The following is a 15,812-nucleotide window of genomic DNA, read 5'->3' on the forward strand; positions in this document are numbered from 1 at the left end:
AGCTTTACAAGAATCCGAATAGAGTGCATAGTGGAATAGAATACACCAATCAGCTGTGGTAACTATAGGAGCTTTGGCTAAAGTAAACTTCAGGGGGTCTCAAACTTCCATGTTGACTCTATACAGGTGTGTACATTAGTGACCTCTTTAATGTATACTAGTGGAAAAATATTAAAGAAATCTATTTATACAAAAATATATATAAATGTTTGGCCAAGCTGGCAAAATAGTGTATGCACACAGCTACACACACATAAACAGACAAAAACACATACATACACACACACCAGTATGCGTGTGCAGCCGGGCTTGGAAGGTCCGTAAGACTTCTGTCCTCTGAGTCTCTCCGTCCTGTGGATGGCGCTACTGCAAACACACACACACGCGCACACGCACAGGCACACACACACACACACACACACATACACACACATAGAGGAGCAGGTCTCTGTCTTTAGTTGTACAGTAGTCCAACATATACAAATCAGGATGTATTTTCTGGGTAGAGGACAGAGAGCTGAAAGGTCCCCTTAGGTGGATTATAGTTTGTTGTCTATCTAGTTGGTTGTGTAGTTTGCTAACCAGTTAACTGTTATCATTGCCACAGAATAACGTCTAGCCTCTTTTTTGTAGTAGAATCTCTTCGGCCCTGCAGTAAAATCTGCAAGTGAATCTTTTCCACCAGTCCCCGTTCTTCTGTCAATGCAGTTCTACTCTGTTTCCAGTCCCCCTCCTCTTCACATGCTGTCTCCTCCCCTCCTCCTAACCCGCCACTCGCATGCCTGCCCCTTCACCCCCACCACCACACGGGCACTACCATTACCTCTCTCACACACTGTCATACACAGTCACACACACACCGACACACACTCATGTCTGTTAAATACCCTTATATACCTGTGAAATCCTTCAGATATTCTAACACACACTCATATACCAAACTAATTTGGTTGTCACCAACCCTGGTCCTGGAGAATTAACAGTTCTCTGATTCAACTAATCAAGGTCTTGCTGATTAGCTGACCAACAGAATCAGGGACAGAAACCTGTCCTGCACACCCTCTCTCTCAGACCAGGGATGGTAGTGACCACTGCTCTAATATAACCTCATACCCCCTATTATATCCTTACAACACATTATGGCACTCTTATGATACCATTACGACACATTATGACACCATTATGACACACACGTGTCCCTTCGTAGGCAGATCGCTGTGAGCCTCAGGGGCAGCAAGCAGAACAATCTGTAGGCACAGAAGATCTCTCTACCGCCAGAACTTACTGTCCCTCAAACCTTCCTTATCCTCCCAGCTGCTCCCCCTACCTGCATCTCTGCTAATCTTTACCTCCACCTCGATCTCTAGCATCCCTCTCTCCGCGTCTCTCTCTCTCTCTTTCTATTCTTCACTTTGCCATTTCTCTATCTTTCTATTTCTCCTTATATTTCTCCCTGCCTCTCTCTCTCCATCTCTCTCTCCATCTCTTTCTCTGCATATCTGCATCTCTCTGCCTTTCTGTCCTCTGTTCATTCATTCCTATCAGCTCAGCTCATCTCTCCTCTCCCTGCCTCACCTCTCTGCTTTATCCTCTCTTTTCTCTCCCTTCTTCTCCTCCCTCCGTTTTGTCCCTCAGTCCTAACAGCCTCCCTCCTGAAGTGTCCCCTGTAATATAACCCCTCCTTCAGACTTTGACCTCTAACCTTCCATCCCCCACCACCTCCATCTACTGTGTCTGGGGGTAACCATAGCAATAGTCCAGTCTTTGAAAATACCTCTCTCCCCTTTCCCTGTGTAAACTGTCATCTGTAGGTGATGACCTTAGTTTGACATTAAAAACACACAGACACCCATTCTTGCCCTTCACCTGTCCCTTATTCCCCACCCACCATCACTACCTACCAGCCCAATGAGAGAGGTCAAAACCCTCACACTTGACCTTCACCTCTGACCCACAGAAAAATGTCCCCTGTATGTGTATTGTTAAATTCTCACCCCCACTCTTCTCTGTTCTGTAGAGACAGACAGACAGTAGTCTTCAGGCAGGATGCTGTGTTACAGACTCGACCAGCTTGTGTGGTGGTAGATCTTTCTTTTATTCTATCACTTTCAACCTCTTTTTCTTATCACTCGCTGTTTATCTCTCTGACGTCTTTTTTCTCTCTCATCCTCAAACCTCTTCTCATCCTCCAACTTCTCCCTTCTTTTGCTTTTGAAAACGGTCTCTAAAACGCCACTCACAACCAACCCCCCCTCTCTCTTTTCAATTATTTTCTGATAACGAGATGTATTTTTCCCCACCCACGAACACTTATTGTATAGCCCTCCTCAGGCCTAAGGCAGCCTAACCTAGAACCTCAGCCCATCTTACCTTTTAAAAAATGGCTGCCGCGGCGGCCATCTTGATTTTCTTAGATTACCTTGATAGGCTGAATTCTGTTCTCACACTCACCTATTAACCCTGTCAGGCCCTGCACCCATTATTTACTGAGAGATCAGAGGATTTGAATAGAGCTTTACAGCTCTATTGTCTCTGTATGACAACAACAGCCCTTCATCTAATATCTCCTATAGATGTAGCACATGTAGTTTCAATGATGTCATATCCTCCTGCCAGTAACCACTACTAAACCCAAACAGATAAACATTATTCTTTATTAAACCACACAGAGGATGCTTTCTGTGTACGGCTGTGCCGCTGCTTGTCCTGTGAAGCATTATGTGTGCACCGCATGTTGCATGGGGGGGGACAGGGGAGGATGGGGTATGTGTCACAGGGTTTTGGGGTAGGGGAGCAGAGCAGAGTGGTTGGCATGGTCTTGCTGCATGTCTGGGATGTCGCCGTGACAACGGTTACTGCGAGCCTGTCTCTCACACACTAACGTCACGTTGTCTGTGTGTGTTGTCTGTGCATGTGTGTGTGTGTTGTCTCGTGTCCATTTCTCTTATATTGACAAGACCAGAAGGTGGATAAAGGATAAATGAAAACGATGACGTTCCCCTGTCCCTGTCCCTCAGTTTTGGTTTATCGCTTTATGGCCTGGTCTCTGTTGAACTCTGTGAATCTCCAATCCACTACGGGGAGCTCTGTTAGTGGCAGCCAGCTGTCTGCTCTTACTGATCTAGAATCAGATTAATATCCCATAATCCTGAACTAAACCATTCAAGGGGAAAACGCACAAAGCTGACATTGGATCAGAGTCTAACTTCATCCTACACCCTCTATCAGAGAAGGCATAAATAATGGTGTGACACTACTGAACCTGTGAGGTCCTCCTAAGTAACACAACAAGGACTGTTATTCATATCTGTGTACAGACATGAACAAGGTAACACCCACAAGAGGAACCAACCAACTCATAGTAATCAGTAGTGGAAGTGTAATGTTAACCTTTTTAACCCTTTGGCTCTCACAGGCTGTAAAGAAATAATGGTATCATTTGCCACCGCCATGAAAGGATCAAATGACTGAAATATCAATGTTTACATCTTTTTGGTACTGACAGTACCTAATAACAACTCAGCTGCCATAACTGGTATAGCAGTGCCAATGACACATTGTATAGTTGACAGACAGACTGTACGTCTGTCTGTCAACTATACAATGTGTCATTGGCACTGCTATACCAGTTATGGCAGCTGAGTTGTTATTAGGTACTGATAGACAGACAGACTCATAGAAACTGCTACAAAAAATGACAGAGCTCCCTTTCCTCCCCTTCCCCCTCACCCCCCCCTCTCCCCAACCCCCTTTCCCTGTCTCCTCACCTGGAGGTTCAGAACACACCTATACCTCCACTTCCTGGGGGGAACACCCTTTTTACTCACCCACCTTCCCCCGATTGGCTCTTTCCAACAGAGGCTGCTGCGGATGGACCTCCCGGTCGCCGACGACAACTCAGTCCACTTCAACTCCACCCTGATGGCCCTGATCCGCACGGCGCTGGACATCAAGATCGCCAAGGGTACGGAAGGTTTGGAACCCCTCTTTCCTGCTTGCCTTTTTCACCATCTCTTCTCCTGTTTCTTGTCTTCCCTAGAACAGAGCGGGGCAGTCTGCTACTGTAAGGTGGTTGTGTATCGTGTGTACCCTGCTGTCCCTGACACCTACATCGGTCCCTCTGCTTCTCCCACGGTGTCCTAAGTACAGCTCTTTTTCTATAGAGTTTGTATGGTTCTTATTAACCAATAGAATTTAATGTGTACTACCAGCCATACTGTCAGTGTAATAGGGTTTCAAATAGGCTACAGTTCTTTTTTTGTAGACTTTGTAGAGTTCTTGTGAAATAACAATCATAGTTTCAATGTAATTGAGTCTCACTCTATTTGGTTGGCCCAATTAAAGTGAAGATGGCCAGACATACTATTTAATCCCCATGTCTCTGTGTTACATGGCTCATCCACACTATACATTTTAACTGGGAGTCAAAGCTCACCTCTATTAACAAACACATTCTCTTGTGTCTGTGTGCTTGTGTGTGTTTTATATGTCTGTGTGCTTGTGTGTGTTTTCATGTCTGTGTGCTTGTGTGTGTTTTCATGTCTGTGCGTCAATTCTTACACCTCTATGGCTCTGCTGTGTATTTGTATCGATGTGAATGTGTGTGTTTATGTGTGTGTGTTGCTATTATATGTGTGTGTATACACTGGTGCGTGTGTGTGTGTGTGTGCCTGCTTGTGTGTGTGTGTCATTGTGTGTGTGTAGGAGGTGTGGACAAACACCAGATGGATGCAGAGCTGAGGAAAGAGATGATGGCGATTTGGCCCAATCTCTCCCAGAAGACCCTGGACCTCTTAGTCACGCCACATAAGTGTAAGTTGCAGTGTGTTTGGACCGCGACGCGATGCCAGTGTCTGTCTACTTCTTCATGCCACCCGAGGACAGCTTCTCTCAACCAGTCTCCTTCACTGCTGCACCCTCTGATACAGCAGGCACAGCTCCCTACACACACACACACACACACACACACACACACACACACACACACACACACACACACACACACACACACACACACACACACACACACACACACACACACACACACACAATCACACACACACACACACACTTTTTATGTACATATAGACACATACCAACACACACACCCATGATTCCCACCAGTCATATCCTCGAAGACGACACACCTAATTTTAGACCTCCAGCCTCCATACACCTCCACCAGCCCTAGCCCCATTTCCCTACAGCAGGCCATGTACCCCATCCACTACCCCCCAGCCCCAGTCCCCACACACCCATATAGACCTCTTTTCTTGCACCCATACCACACCTCCACCCAACCTAACAACTGTACACAGCAGGCCTCATCCTAAAGTCCCAATGCAATACTTCCAACAGCCCATTCCACTGATTCCAGGCCTGTTCTGTAGGCCCAACATCACACCTCCACCGGATCCAATACCAGCAGGCTGTCTGCCCAGCTCTGTGCCTGAGATCAGGGGGTGCCTCTCTATAGACCAACTCTCTATAGTAGTCTTTTCACTCCAGGGGTTTAGTTCATACAGTACTACAGTAGGTCAGAACACTCCAGGGGTTTAGTTCATACAGTGCTACTGTAGGTCAGAACACTCCAGGGGTTTAGTTAATACAGTGCTACTGTAGGTCAGAACACTCCAGGGGTTTAGTTCATACAGTACTACTGTAGGTCAGAACACTCCAGGGGTTTAGTTCATACAGTACTACTGTAGGTCAGAACACTCCAGGGGTTTAGTTCATACAGTGCTACTGTAGGTCAGAACACTCCAGGGGTTTAGTTAATACAGTACTACTGTAGGTCAGAACACTCCAGGGGTTTAGTTCATACGGTGCTACTGTAGGTCAGAACACTCCGGGGTTTAGTTCATACAGTACTACTGTAGGTCAGAACACTCCGGGGTTTAGTTCATACGGTGCTACTGTAGGTCAGAACACTCCAGGGGTTTAGTTTATACGGTGCTACTGTAGGTCAGAACACTCCGGGGTTTAGTTTATACAGTACTACTGTAGGTCAGAACACTCCGGGGTTTAGTTCATACAGTACTACTGTAGGTCAGAACACTCCAGGGGTTTAGTTAATACAGTATTACTGTAGGTCAGAACACTCCAGGGGTTTAGTTAATACAGTACTACTGTAGGTCAGAACACTCCGGGGTTTAGTTTATAAAGTACTACTGTAGGTCAGAACACTCCAGGGGTTTAGTTTATACAGTACTACTGTAGGTCAGAACACTCCGGGGTTTAGTTTATACAGTACTACTGTAGGTCAGAACACTCCAGGGGTTTAGTTTATACAGTACTACTGTAGGTCAGAACACTCCGGGGTTTAGTTTATACAGTACTACTGTAGGTCAGAACACTCCAGGGGTTTAGTTCATACAGTACTACTGTAGGTCAGAACACTCCAGGGGTTTAGTTCATACAGTACTACTGTAGGTCAGAACACTCCAGGGGTTTAGTTCATACAGTACTACTGTAGGTCAGAACACTCCAGGGGTTTAGTTCATACAGTGCTACTGTAGGTCAGAACACTCCAGGGGTTTAGTTCATACAGTACTACTGTAGGTCAGAACACTCCAGGGGTTTAGTTCATACAGTACTACTGTAGGTCAGAACACTCCAGGGGTTTAGTTCATACAGTACTACTGTAGGTCAGAACACTCCAGGGGTTTAGTTCATACAGTACTACTGTAGGTCAGAACACTCCAGGGGTTTAGTTCATACAGTACTACTGTAGGTCAGAACACTCCAGGGGTTTAGTTCATATAGTACTACTGTAGGTCAGAACACTCCAGGGGTTTAGTTCATACAGTGCTACTGTAGGTCAGAACACTCCAGGGGTTTAGTTCATACAGTGCTACTGTAGGTCAGAACACTCCAGGGGTTTAGTTTATACAGTACTACTGTAGGTCAGAACACTCCAGGGGTTTAGTTCATACAGTACTACTGTAGGTCAGAACACTCCAGGGGTTTAGTTCATACAGTACTACTGTAGGTCAGAACACTGGCTGCTATGCATGTCGGAGAAATACATACAGGACTAGAAGGAATGCACAAGTGCCAAAGCACTAGTTGCTATGTAGATATTAGCTGTATATTATATGAAAGTAAGCATGATTTACAGTATAGGTAAAGGCATCTGGGTCAGGTGCGTTATAGCTACTCACCATATTGCTAATTGTACCAAATTTTATCAGAATGCACAGGCTTCTGTGCCCTGCTAATAACGTTCAAACCAAATTGAAATAAAATGTTTGGCAATTTAGCATGCTGGTGAACGGTGTACAGAAATGGCCAATAGCATAATGCTTGTGAACACACTTTTTTGAACTGGACTTTAGGCCCTTTTATTGTGAAGATGTGCTCTGCTGTTGACACCTGGAAATGACTCTCTTTCAAAGACTGTTATCACACTTTTTTTCTCTTCTGAAGCTCTGTTTTGTTTATCTGTTTGGAGATAACAAAGTACAAGGTCCAAATTGAACTAAGTACAACATGTCCACCTTCTATTGAGAAGTAAAGGGGGAACCATCGGTCCTGCATCAGAATGCCAAAACAGCATCAAAACAGCCCCAGTAGTTCTGTTGGTACTGTCCAGTCCTCTACCAGGTCCCCCATCTACACAATGAAGTGGTCTTGAGTCTTGTCTTCTGATTGAAGACCACCAGTCAGTAGAAATACAGAAAAGATGCAAAGAAAGAAAGACTACAGTTAAACAGAGAAAGAAAGACTACAGTTAAACAGAGAAAGAAAGACTACAGGTAAACAGAGAAAGAAAGACTACAGTTAAACAGAGAAAGAAAGACTACAGTTAAACAGAGAAAGAAAGACTACAGTTAAACAGAGAAAGAAAGACTACAGGTAAACAGAGAAAGAAAGACTACAGTTAAACAGAGAAAGAAAGACTACAGTTAAACAGAGAAAGAAAGACTACAGTTAAACAGAGAAAGAAAGACTACAGTTAAACAGAGAAAGAGAAATGTGACACATGATCATTTTTTAGTCCGAGTCTGTTTGTGAAAAGACTATCAGCTCTGTGTTCGTGTATATGTGTGTATTTGTCTGTGTGAGTTTGTCTCTCTCTCTGCGTGCCTCGTCCCCTCTACTCCCATCCCTCTCGCTCAGGGTCCCATACGTAGTGGTCTAATCGTGCAGGGTAACTTGTCCCTCTCTCAGCAGCAACAGACCTGACGGTGGGGAAGATCTACGCTGCCATGATGATCATGGAGTACTACAGGCAGAGCAAGGCCAAGCGCTCTCAGGCGCGGCTAGAGGCGGAGCAGGTACAACTACTGTCCCTAGGAACCATCCCCAAACCTTCAGACAACGCAGACTGACTGAGGGCAGAGTCAGACTGACTAGAAATACTGCTGTGCTGTTAGTACAGGGGTCAAAGCGGAGCTGTGACAACCCATAACCACGCCCACCCACAGTCTTACTATAGCATTTACTTACTACGTTATTGTAAGGTCACTTGTTATCATTGACCTCACCTGGCTAAAGGTTAGAGGTCAAAGGTTAGAGGACCACTGCCATTGGGTTTACCCACTCTAGTCTTGCCTCTCTGTGTTCTTCCATCCTCCCTTCCTTTCTATCTATCTCTGCAGTTAGTCGGTATAAAACTCTGTGAGGCCCTCTGGTGGACAAAGTATATCATGTTATATTACATTCATGTTATATTACATTTGTACATGATATTATATTATTGCTAGAGCATCTATACAGAAAACCAGCAGATTATATTTCAAGCACAATTATATAATTCTGAATCACAATTATTTCTAAAGAAGAGGCACTTTTCTGCTATACAGAACCCTCTCGATCATCTTTGAATTGGTTTGGGCTGGGTGTCTTTGTCACAGCTCTGGATGGCGAAGACTGTACGACGTTAATGTACATTTCTCACCTAAGCCTGTTCCTCTTTATCCTCCCTTTCCTTGGCTGTGAATCCACTGCTAGTGATGATGATGATGATGATGATGATGATGATGATGATGATGCTAGTCTTCCCAAGCCTTTTAGCCACACCCTGGCCTTGGACTGTTGCCCTACACCCTGGACTGTAGCATTGCACTGTAGCCCCCTATTCCCTGTTGACAGAGAGAATGCATATACAACCAATACAATGGATCTTGTGTTTATGTAGTCACATGTGAAGCCACTGACGATAAAACGTTAAAGTTGTAGCAGTATTCGTAACACAGTTACAGAAACATTTTAAGTGTAAGTAAAAGATGACGTTTTAAATTACGGAGATTGTTTTATTTTGTTTTATTTGTATTTCTCACACACACACATACACGCTTTCCTATTTTACAGACAGAGTCCTACTCCTCCTCTCCTCTCTCACTGCACTCTAAGCATGCCACTTTCCCTGCTCTGCTATGGCCACCTGCTACCACTCTCTGTACACAACTCTCAGCCATATCAATTCCTCATGACTTCATTTCTGCCTTCTGGCATTCCTTCCTTGTAGGATAGCACAAGGAAGAGGTTGGTCTTGAAGGGATAGTCACTAAATTCAAAGTTTAAACAATGATCTTAACTCTTTTTCTCTGGCACATGATGTGAAGGGCGTGAGAAAGGCAGGATATTGGAAGATCTAGGAGTTAGTTGAGAGAGTCTGGCTCTGTCTGAGCTTTAGAAACTGACCTCAAACCTGCCTTAGCCATGTGTATAGATTTGTATAGAGGAGGTGTAGAGAGGAGGTGTAGAGAGGGGCAGCTCAGTAAGAGGAGGTGTAGAGAGGGGTACAGGGGAGAGGGGAGAGGATGTGTAGGGGTAAAGGGTGGGAGAGCAGACATTGGCTGGAGAGCAGGATGGGTGACGATTGGATGAGGATGTTGCAGCTTTTTGAAGAGTTGGTTGAATGGGACCTACAGTATGAGTCAGGGGATAGTTTGATTGGACAAGTCACAGGAACTCCTCGGGAACATGATGGAGATATCTAAGAAGGATACCATCTAAACAACTGTAGAAACCACCCTCTATCACCTGTCAAAGTGCAATGGAAGACTCATAAGACAAGCTGAGAAGACTCAAGAGTTGGTCACCCAATACTTAGAGTCAAGTCATGTCATATGCTTGGTCTTCATTCACAACCACAACCATACCACCCAGCTGGTCCTTGTGCTTTTACTCTAATGCTCCCAAGGCGTACTTACCCATGACCACAAACATGTACAGAGCACACACACTCACACACTGGAGTTTCTTGGGCAACGAATGCTATCAAACTTTTCAGACTCTTCAGCATGCTCACAGCCCGATGGCGATAATTGATGATGTCACTGCAACATCCTCATCCAATCCATCCTGCTCTCCAGCCAATGTCTGCTCTCCCACCCTTTACCCCTACACATCCTCTCCCCTCTCCCCTGTACCCCTCTCTACACCTCCTCTTACTGAGCTGCCCCTCACTCTCCTCCCCCTTGCACCCCCACCTCCCTTCCCCTCCTTCCCAACCCCCACCCCTGCTGCTACTTGCTTACAGAAGGACAGGAGCAGAGGAGTGGACTTCCCTCCCCCTTGCACCATCTCAGACAGTATTATTACCATAGTGTTAGATAAGGAGAGACATAGTGAAGGATAGCATCTATCCCAGTGATGAGAGTTTCTTCCCTGCATGATTCCAGGTAGAGCTTGCTGCCATAGATAAGCATGTGCTTTGTGATGATGTGAGACTAGGTGTGGGACCTGGAGAATGGGAATATCCTTGCTTCGAACGGTTCAGGTTCGGACAAGAACTGTTCCAAGTGTTTAGAAATGATGATTGGACAAATATTGTTTGGAAAAATATTTGTGTGCTATTTCCTTGTATGACCTGGGACCTTTGTGATCCATCCACTTTAAACGTTGACCCTCCATGGCTTGTGAAATCCTTAAACCAAAACAGCTACTTACCATTGATAATCCATTCCAGCTAGCAAGTATATACTGGCCCAGGAGTGGCCCACTGCCTGCATGGTTTACGGCCCACAGCTGGAAACCAAATGCGGCCCAACAACATTTTGCCCAGATATCTTACGGACATAAAAGTAGCAGTTTGTCAGTTTTAAGTGGATGTGTAATAACTGAATGACACTGTATGTGGTTATTTGAACACACTTACTCCCACCATGCATTTCACCTACACTAAGAAAAACAGGTGCTATCCAGAACCTAAAAGAGTTCTTAAGCTGTCCCCATTGGAGAACCATTTGATGAACCCTTTTTGATTCCAGATATAACCCTTTTGGTTCCAGGTAGAACCCCTTTGGGTTCTATGTAGACCCCTTCTACAAAGGGTTCTGCCTGGAACCCAAAACAGTTCTTCCTGGAACCAAAAATGGTTTTCCTATGGGGACATCCAAAAAAACCTTTGGAACCCTTTTTTCTAAGAGTGTACTGTATGTTCCCAACAGGTCTACTCCCAGTCCTCGTCTTCCTCTCTCTTTGTCATCCTTCCTCTATCCCTCCTTGTGTCCCCTTTCTCTCTCGATATTCGCTCACATGGACTTCTACCTCTATTCTTTCCTTTTCTCATCCTCCTCCTGTCTTCCTTTCTCTATCATCATGTTTATATTATTTACAGACTATTCTCCCTCCTCTCCTTATGTGTCAACGTCTGTTTTCAACAGAGACTTGGAATGTTCTCTTCCTGATGGATCTGTCCATTGGTTTTGCACTGATGTTCTGCCTTGTTCAACTCTTCCTTATTCCCTCCCTGGTCTTGCTGTTCTACTGCTCTAATGGATTGTTGGACTGGCTCAAACTGCACCCACCGACTCTCATTTCCTGGTTGCCGATAGTGATCATTTGGCTGCTTGAGGTCAAATGGGGATCAAAAGTCAAGGTTGAAATCCAATCAGGTCGAGAGGTAAACACTGTCCATCCTGTCGAATGGGTTGTGTATTGAATGGCACCCTTTTCATGTTATAGTGCACTTCTTTTGAATCAAAGCCTAGGTGAAAATCAGAAATAGTGTGTCATTTGAGATGTGATCCTATGAGCAACATGCAAATTGTCTGTTCAAATAAAAAATACTGTAGACAAAGAGCTTAATTAATGCCAGACAAATTCAGACCTCTTTGTAGCCTCCAACGGAACACTTCCAAATCCATAGCTAGGTACTGTATACTGTAGGTCATATACAGTGGCTATGGCTCTGGTTAATACCCTTCATTCATGGTGACCTGGAAGTAGATGATTCATTGGCATGAGCCTTCCATTCTCACATTTACAGCAGGACTCCAACTCCCCTCCCAGAATGCTCTCTGGCTCAGTCAGCCCCTGCTGACTGAAACCCTTCCTCCCCCTGGATGCTGTGACCTGCTCTGAACTCACTTTCTTCTCCACCTTCCCCATTTACTGTATGTCTACCTTAAAGCCGGCGGCCATGTTGTATCTCACACAGAATCGAACGACATTACTGTTTCAGCGCGTGGAGCCGCCCTCACCCATCCAGGACGGGCCTCTCAGCCTCCCTCCTACCCAACCGGCAGACCCCGTCAACAGCCTGTGAGTAGACCCCTGTCCCCCCCCCTCCAACTCTCTCTCTGGGTCTCTCTCTCTGTCCTCTCCCTCTCTCTGTTTTCTCTCTCCCTCTTTCTCTGCAGCCAGAGGGAGGATGGGTAGTGGCTCCACAGGTGGAGTGTCATCCACGAGAAGGAGGAGCAGGACGACACGCTGGGCGGACACGCCTCACGTGTAGAGGACCTGTGTGTGTATGTGCGTGTGTAGTGTGTTCAGAAAGGCTGGTTTGTGGGGATGAGTGCATTCAGTTAGCCTCATACAAGCGCTGAATGCATGGGTCTGATGAAGGTGATGTATATGGGGCCTGGCTTGTGTGTATGCATGCGTGTGCCCGTGTTTGCCTATCTGTGTGTATATATGTCCCGGGTCTGACTGGGTGTGTGTGTGTGTGTGTGTTGTAGACCGGTGGAGGGAGGTGGTGTGTGTGTGTGTGTGTGTGTGCGAGGGGCCTGTCTGACTGTCTGTGTGTTGTAGACCGGTGGAGGGGGGGGTTCCAGAGAGCCAGTCGTGGGTGACAGTGCGGGCTCAGGAGATGTCCCAGAGAGTAGGCAGCTGGAGTCCTGAGGGACAGCACTCTGAGGATGGCCTGGACAGCAGGCATAACTCGCAGGTAACACATACACACAGGTGCGCAAACACACACACACACACACCAGCATCCAGAGGAATCCCTGGACAACAGACATAACTCATAAGTGTATATACACGCACATGCATATGCACAAATACAGATCAATACAGTACGTGCATGTAACATGTACAGTATGTCATTGCACACAAGAACACACTAATAAATGGTTCCCAGTAAACATGAAATAGTGATTTTCTTTCATGCTATTCATGTTTCATGTTGTCTGAACATATTTTCATTGGACTGGTTCATATAGAGCTAGTGTCCTGGTGCTCTTTCCTTACAGGATATTTAGGGTCATCATTGTTGAATCAACTCGTACACAGAGTCACCGCTGGCTCTGTTTTATTCCTGCATATTGTCCAATTCCATATGGTCCCTACAGCTCCTCTCCCTATAGGCACTTAGACAGATCTGAAAGGTGTATAGGTGTAAGCAATACAGCACATTCATCTAATGGCTTTGAGTCATTACTAATCCTTTCAGATCTACATGAAGGGCCCAGGAGTTAGAGTTAGTTATTGGGAAAATGTGAACATGATGGTTTCCCTATAACCTGCCCTGATTGGCTATGCCTGCTTAAACCCTCCCACCATTCACATCCCATACCCATCGACCCCCCTCAGCCCCCAGGCCCACAACCTCCAAGCCCTCATCCCCCAAGCCCTCAAACCTCATCCCCCAAGCCCTCAAACCCTCATCCCCCAAGCCCTCAAACCCTCATCCCCCAAGCCCTCAAACCCTCATCCCCCAAGCCCTAAATAACATAATATTATCAAAATCCGTCTGTTTAAGATTGAGATATATTTTTGTATTGGCTGCGTCTCAATCCATCGGATACGCCCTTGTCGGCCTTCTGCATCTGTGGTGGAAAGTGGCAGAACAGCACTGTTTGTCAGACCAGGAGACATCCCGAAAATCGGTCTTCTCACGAAAACGTCTACAGCGTCCAAACGATGGTGTTCTCCGTTTTGCTTTAAGTGTCACTGGACTCGTCTGAAAGTAACCCAGTACCGGTTTAAAAAAGGAATCGAAGTATGCTATATATATATATATACAAAAGTATGTGAACACCTCTTCAAATTAGTGGATTCGGCTATTTCAGCCAAACCGTTGCTGACAGGTGTATAAAATCAAGCACACAGCCATGCAATCTCCATAGACAAACATTGGCAGTAGAATGGCCCGTACTGAAGAGGTCAGTGACTTTCAATGTGGCACCGTCATAGGAGGCCACCTTTCGAAGTCAGTTCGTCATATTTCTTCCCCGCTGGAGCTGCTCTGGTCAACTGTAAGTGCTGTTATTGTGAAGTGGCAATATATATACATATATATATATATATATATATATATAGTGCCAGTGAAAGGTTCGGTTTGGACACACCTACTCATTCAAGGGTTTTTCTTTATTTTTCCTAGACATCAAAACTATGAAATAGCACATATGGAATCATGTAGTAACCAGAAAAGTGTTAAACCAATCAAAATACATTTTAGATTATTCAAAGTAGCCACCACATGCCTTGATGACAGCTTTGCACACTCTTGGCATTCGCTCAACCAGCTTCATGAGGTAGTCACCTGGAATGCTTTTCCAGCAGTCTTGACGGAATTCACACATATGCTGAGCACTTGTTGGCTGCTTTTCTTTCACTCTGCGGTCGAACCCATCCCAAACCATCTCAATTGGGTCGAGGCCGGGTGATTGTGGAGGCCAGGTCATCTGATGAAACACTCCATCACTCTCATTATTGGTCAAATAGCCCTTACACAGCCTGGAGGTGTGTTTTGGGACATTTTCATGTTGAAAAACAAATGATAGTCCCACTAAGCTCAAACCAGATGGGATAGCATATCGCTGCAGATTGCTGTGGTATCCATGCTGGTTAAGTGTGCCTTGAATTCTAAATAAATCACAGACAGTGTCACCAGCAAAGCAACCCCACAACATCACACCTCCTCCTTCATGGGAACCACACATGCAAAGATCATCTGTTCACCTACTCTGCATCTCACAAAGACCAAAAATCTCCAATTTGGACTCATCAAACCAAGACAGATTTCCACCGCTCTAATGTCCATTGCTCGTGTTTCTTGGCCCAAGCAAGTCTCTACTTCTTATTGGTGTCCTTTAGTAGTGGTTTCTTTGCAGTAATTCGACCCTGAAGGCCTGATTCACCCAGTCTCCTCTGAACAGTTGATGTTGAGATGTGTGTCTTACTTGAACTCTGTGAAGCATTTATTTGGGTTGAAATTTCTGAGGCTGGTAACTCTAAAGAACTTATCCTCTGCAGCAGAGGCAACTCTGGGTCTTCCTCTCCTGTGGTGGTCCTCATGAGAGCCAGTTTCATCATAGCGCTTGATGATTTTTGTGACTGAACTTGAAGAAACTTTCAAAGTTCTTGACATTTTCTGAATTGACTGACCTTCATGTCTTAAAGTAATGATGGACTGTCATTTCTCTTTGCTTATTAGAGCTGTTCTTGCCATAATATGGACTTGGTCTTTTACCAAATAGGGCTATCTTCTTTATACCATCCCTACTTTGTCACAACTGATTGGCTCAAATACATTAAGAAATGAAACAAATGTACTTTTAACAAGGCACACCTGTTAACCTTATATGAAATGCAGTCCAGGTGACTACCTCATGAAGCTGGTTGAGAGGATG

At 45.2% G+C, this 15,812-nt stretch overlaps 1 protein-coding gene across 1 annotated transcript in view; it reads left to right on the forward strand.

Annotated features, from left to right (window-relative positions):
* Positions 1-15,812, forward strand: part of LOC120034031 (voltage-dependent P/Q-type calcium channel subunit alpha-1A-like) — a 34,249-nt gene that overhangs the window by 5,454 nt on the left and 12,983 nt on the right. Inside the window, exons 6-11 of the mRNA XM_038980422.1 lie at positions 3,859-3,964; positions 4,705-4,812; positions 8,176-8,279; positions 12,392-12,484; positions 12,600-12,623; positions 12,995-13,120. Of these exons, the coding sequence (XP_038836350.1) occupies positions 3,859-3,964; positions 4,705-4,812; positions 8,176-8,279; positions 12,392-12,484; positions 12,600-12,623; positions 12,995-13,120 (561 nt within the window). The remainder of the gene's footprint in view (positions 1-3,858; positions 3,965-4,704; positions 4,813-8,175; positions 8,280-12,391; positions 12,485-12,599; positions 12,624-12,994; positions 13,121-15,812) is intronic.

Source organism: Salvelinus namaycush, chromosome 41 (genome assembly GCF_016432855.1).
Source record: "Salvelinus namaycush isolate Seneca chromosome 41, SaNama_1.0, whole genome shotgun sequence".
NCBI classification, from domain to species: domain Eukaryota; kingdom Metazoa; phylum Chordata; class Actinopteri; order Salmoniformes; family Salmonidae; genus Salvelinus; species Salvelinus namaycush.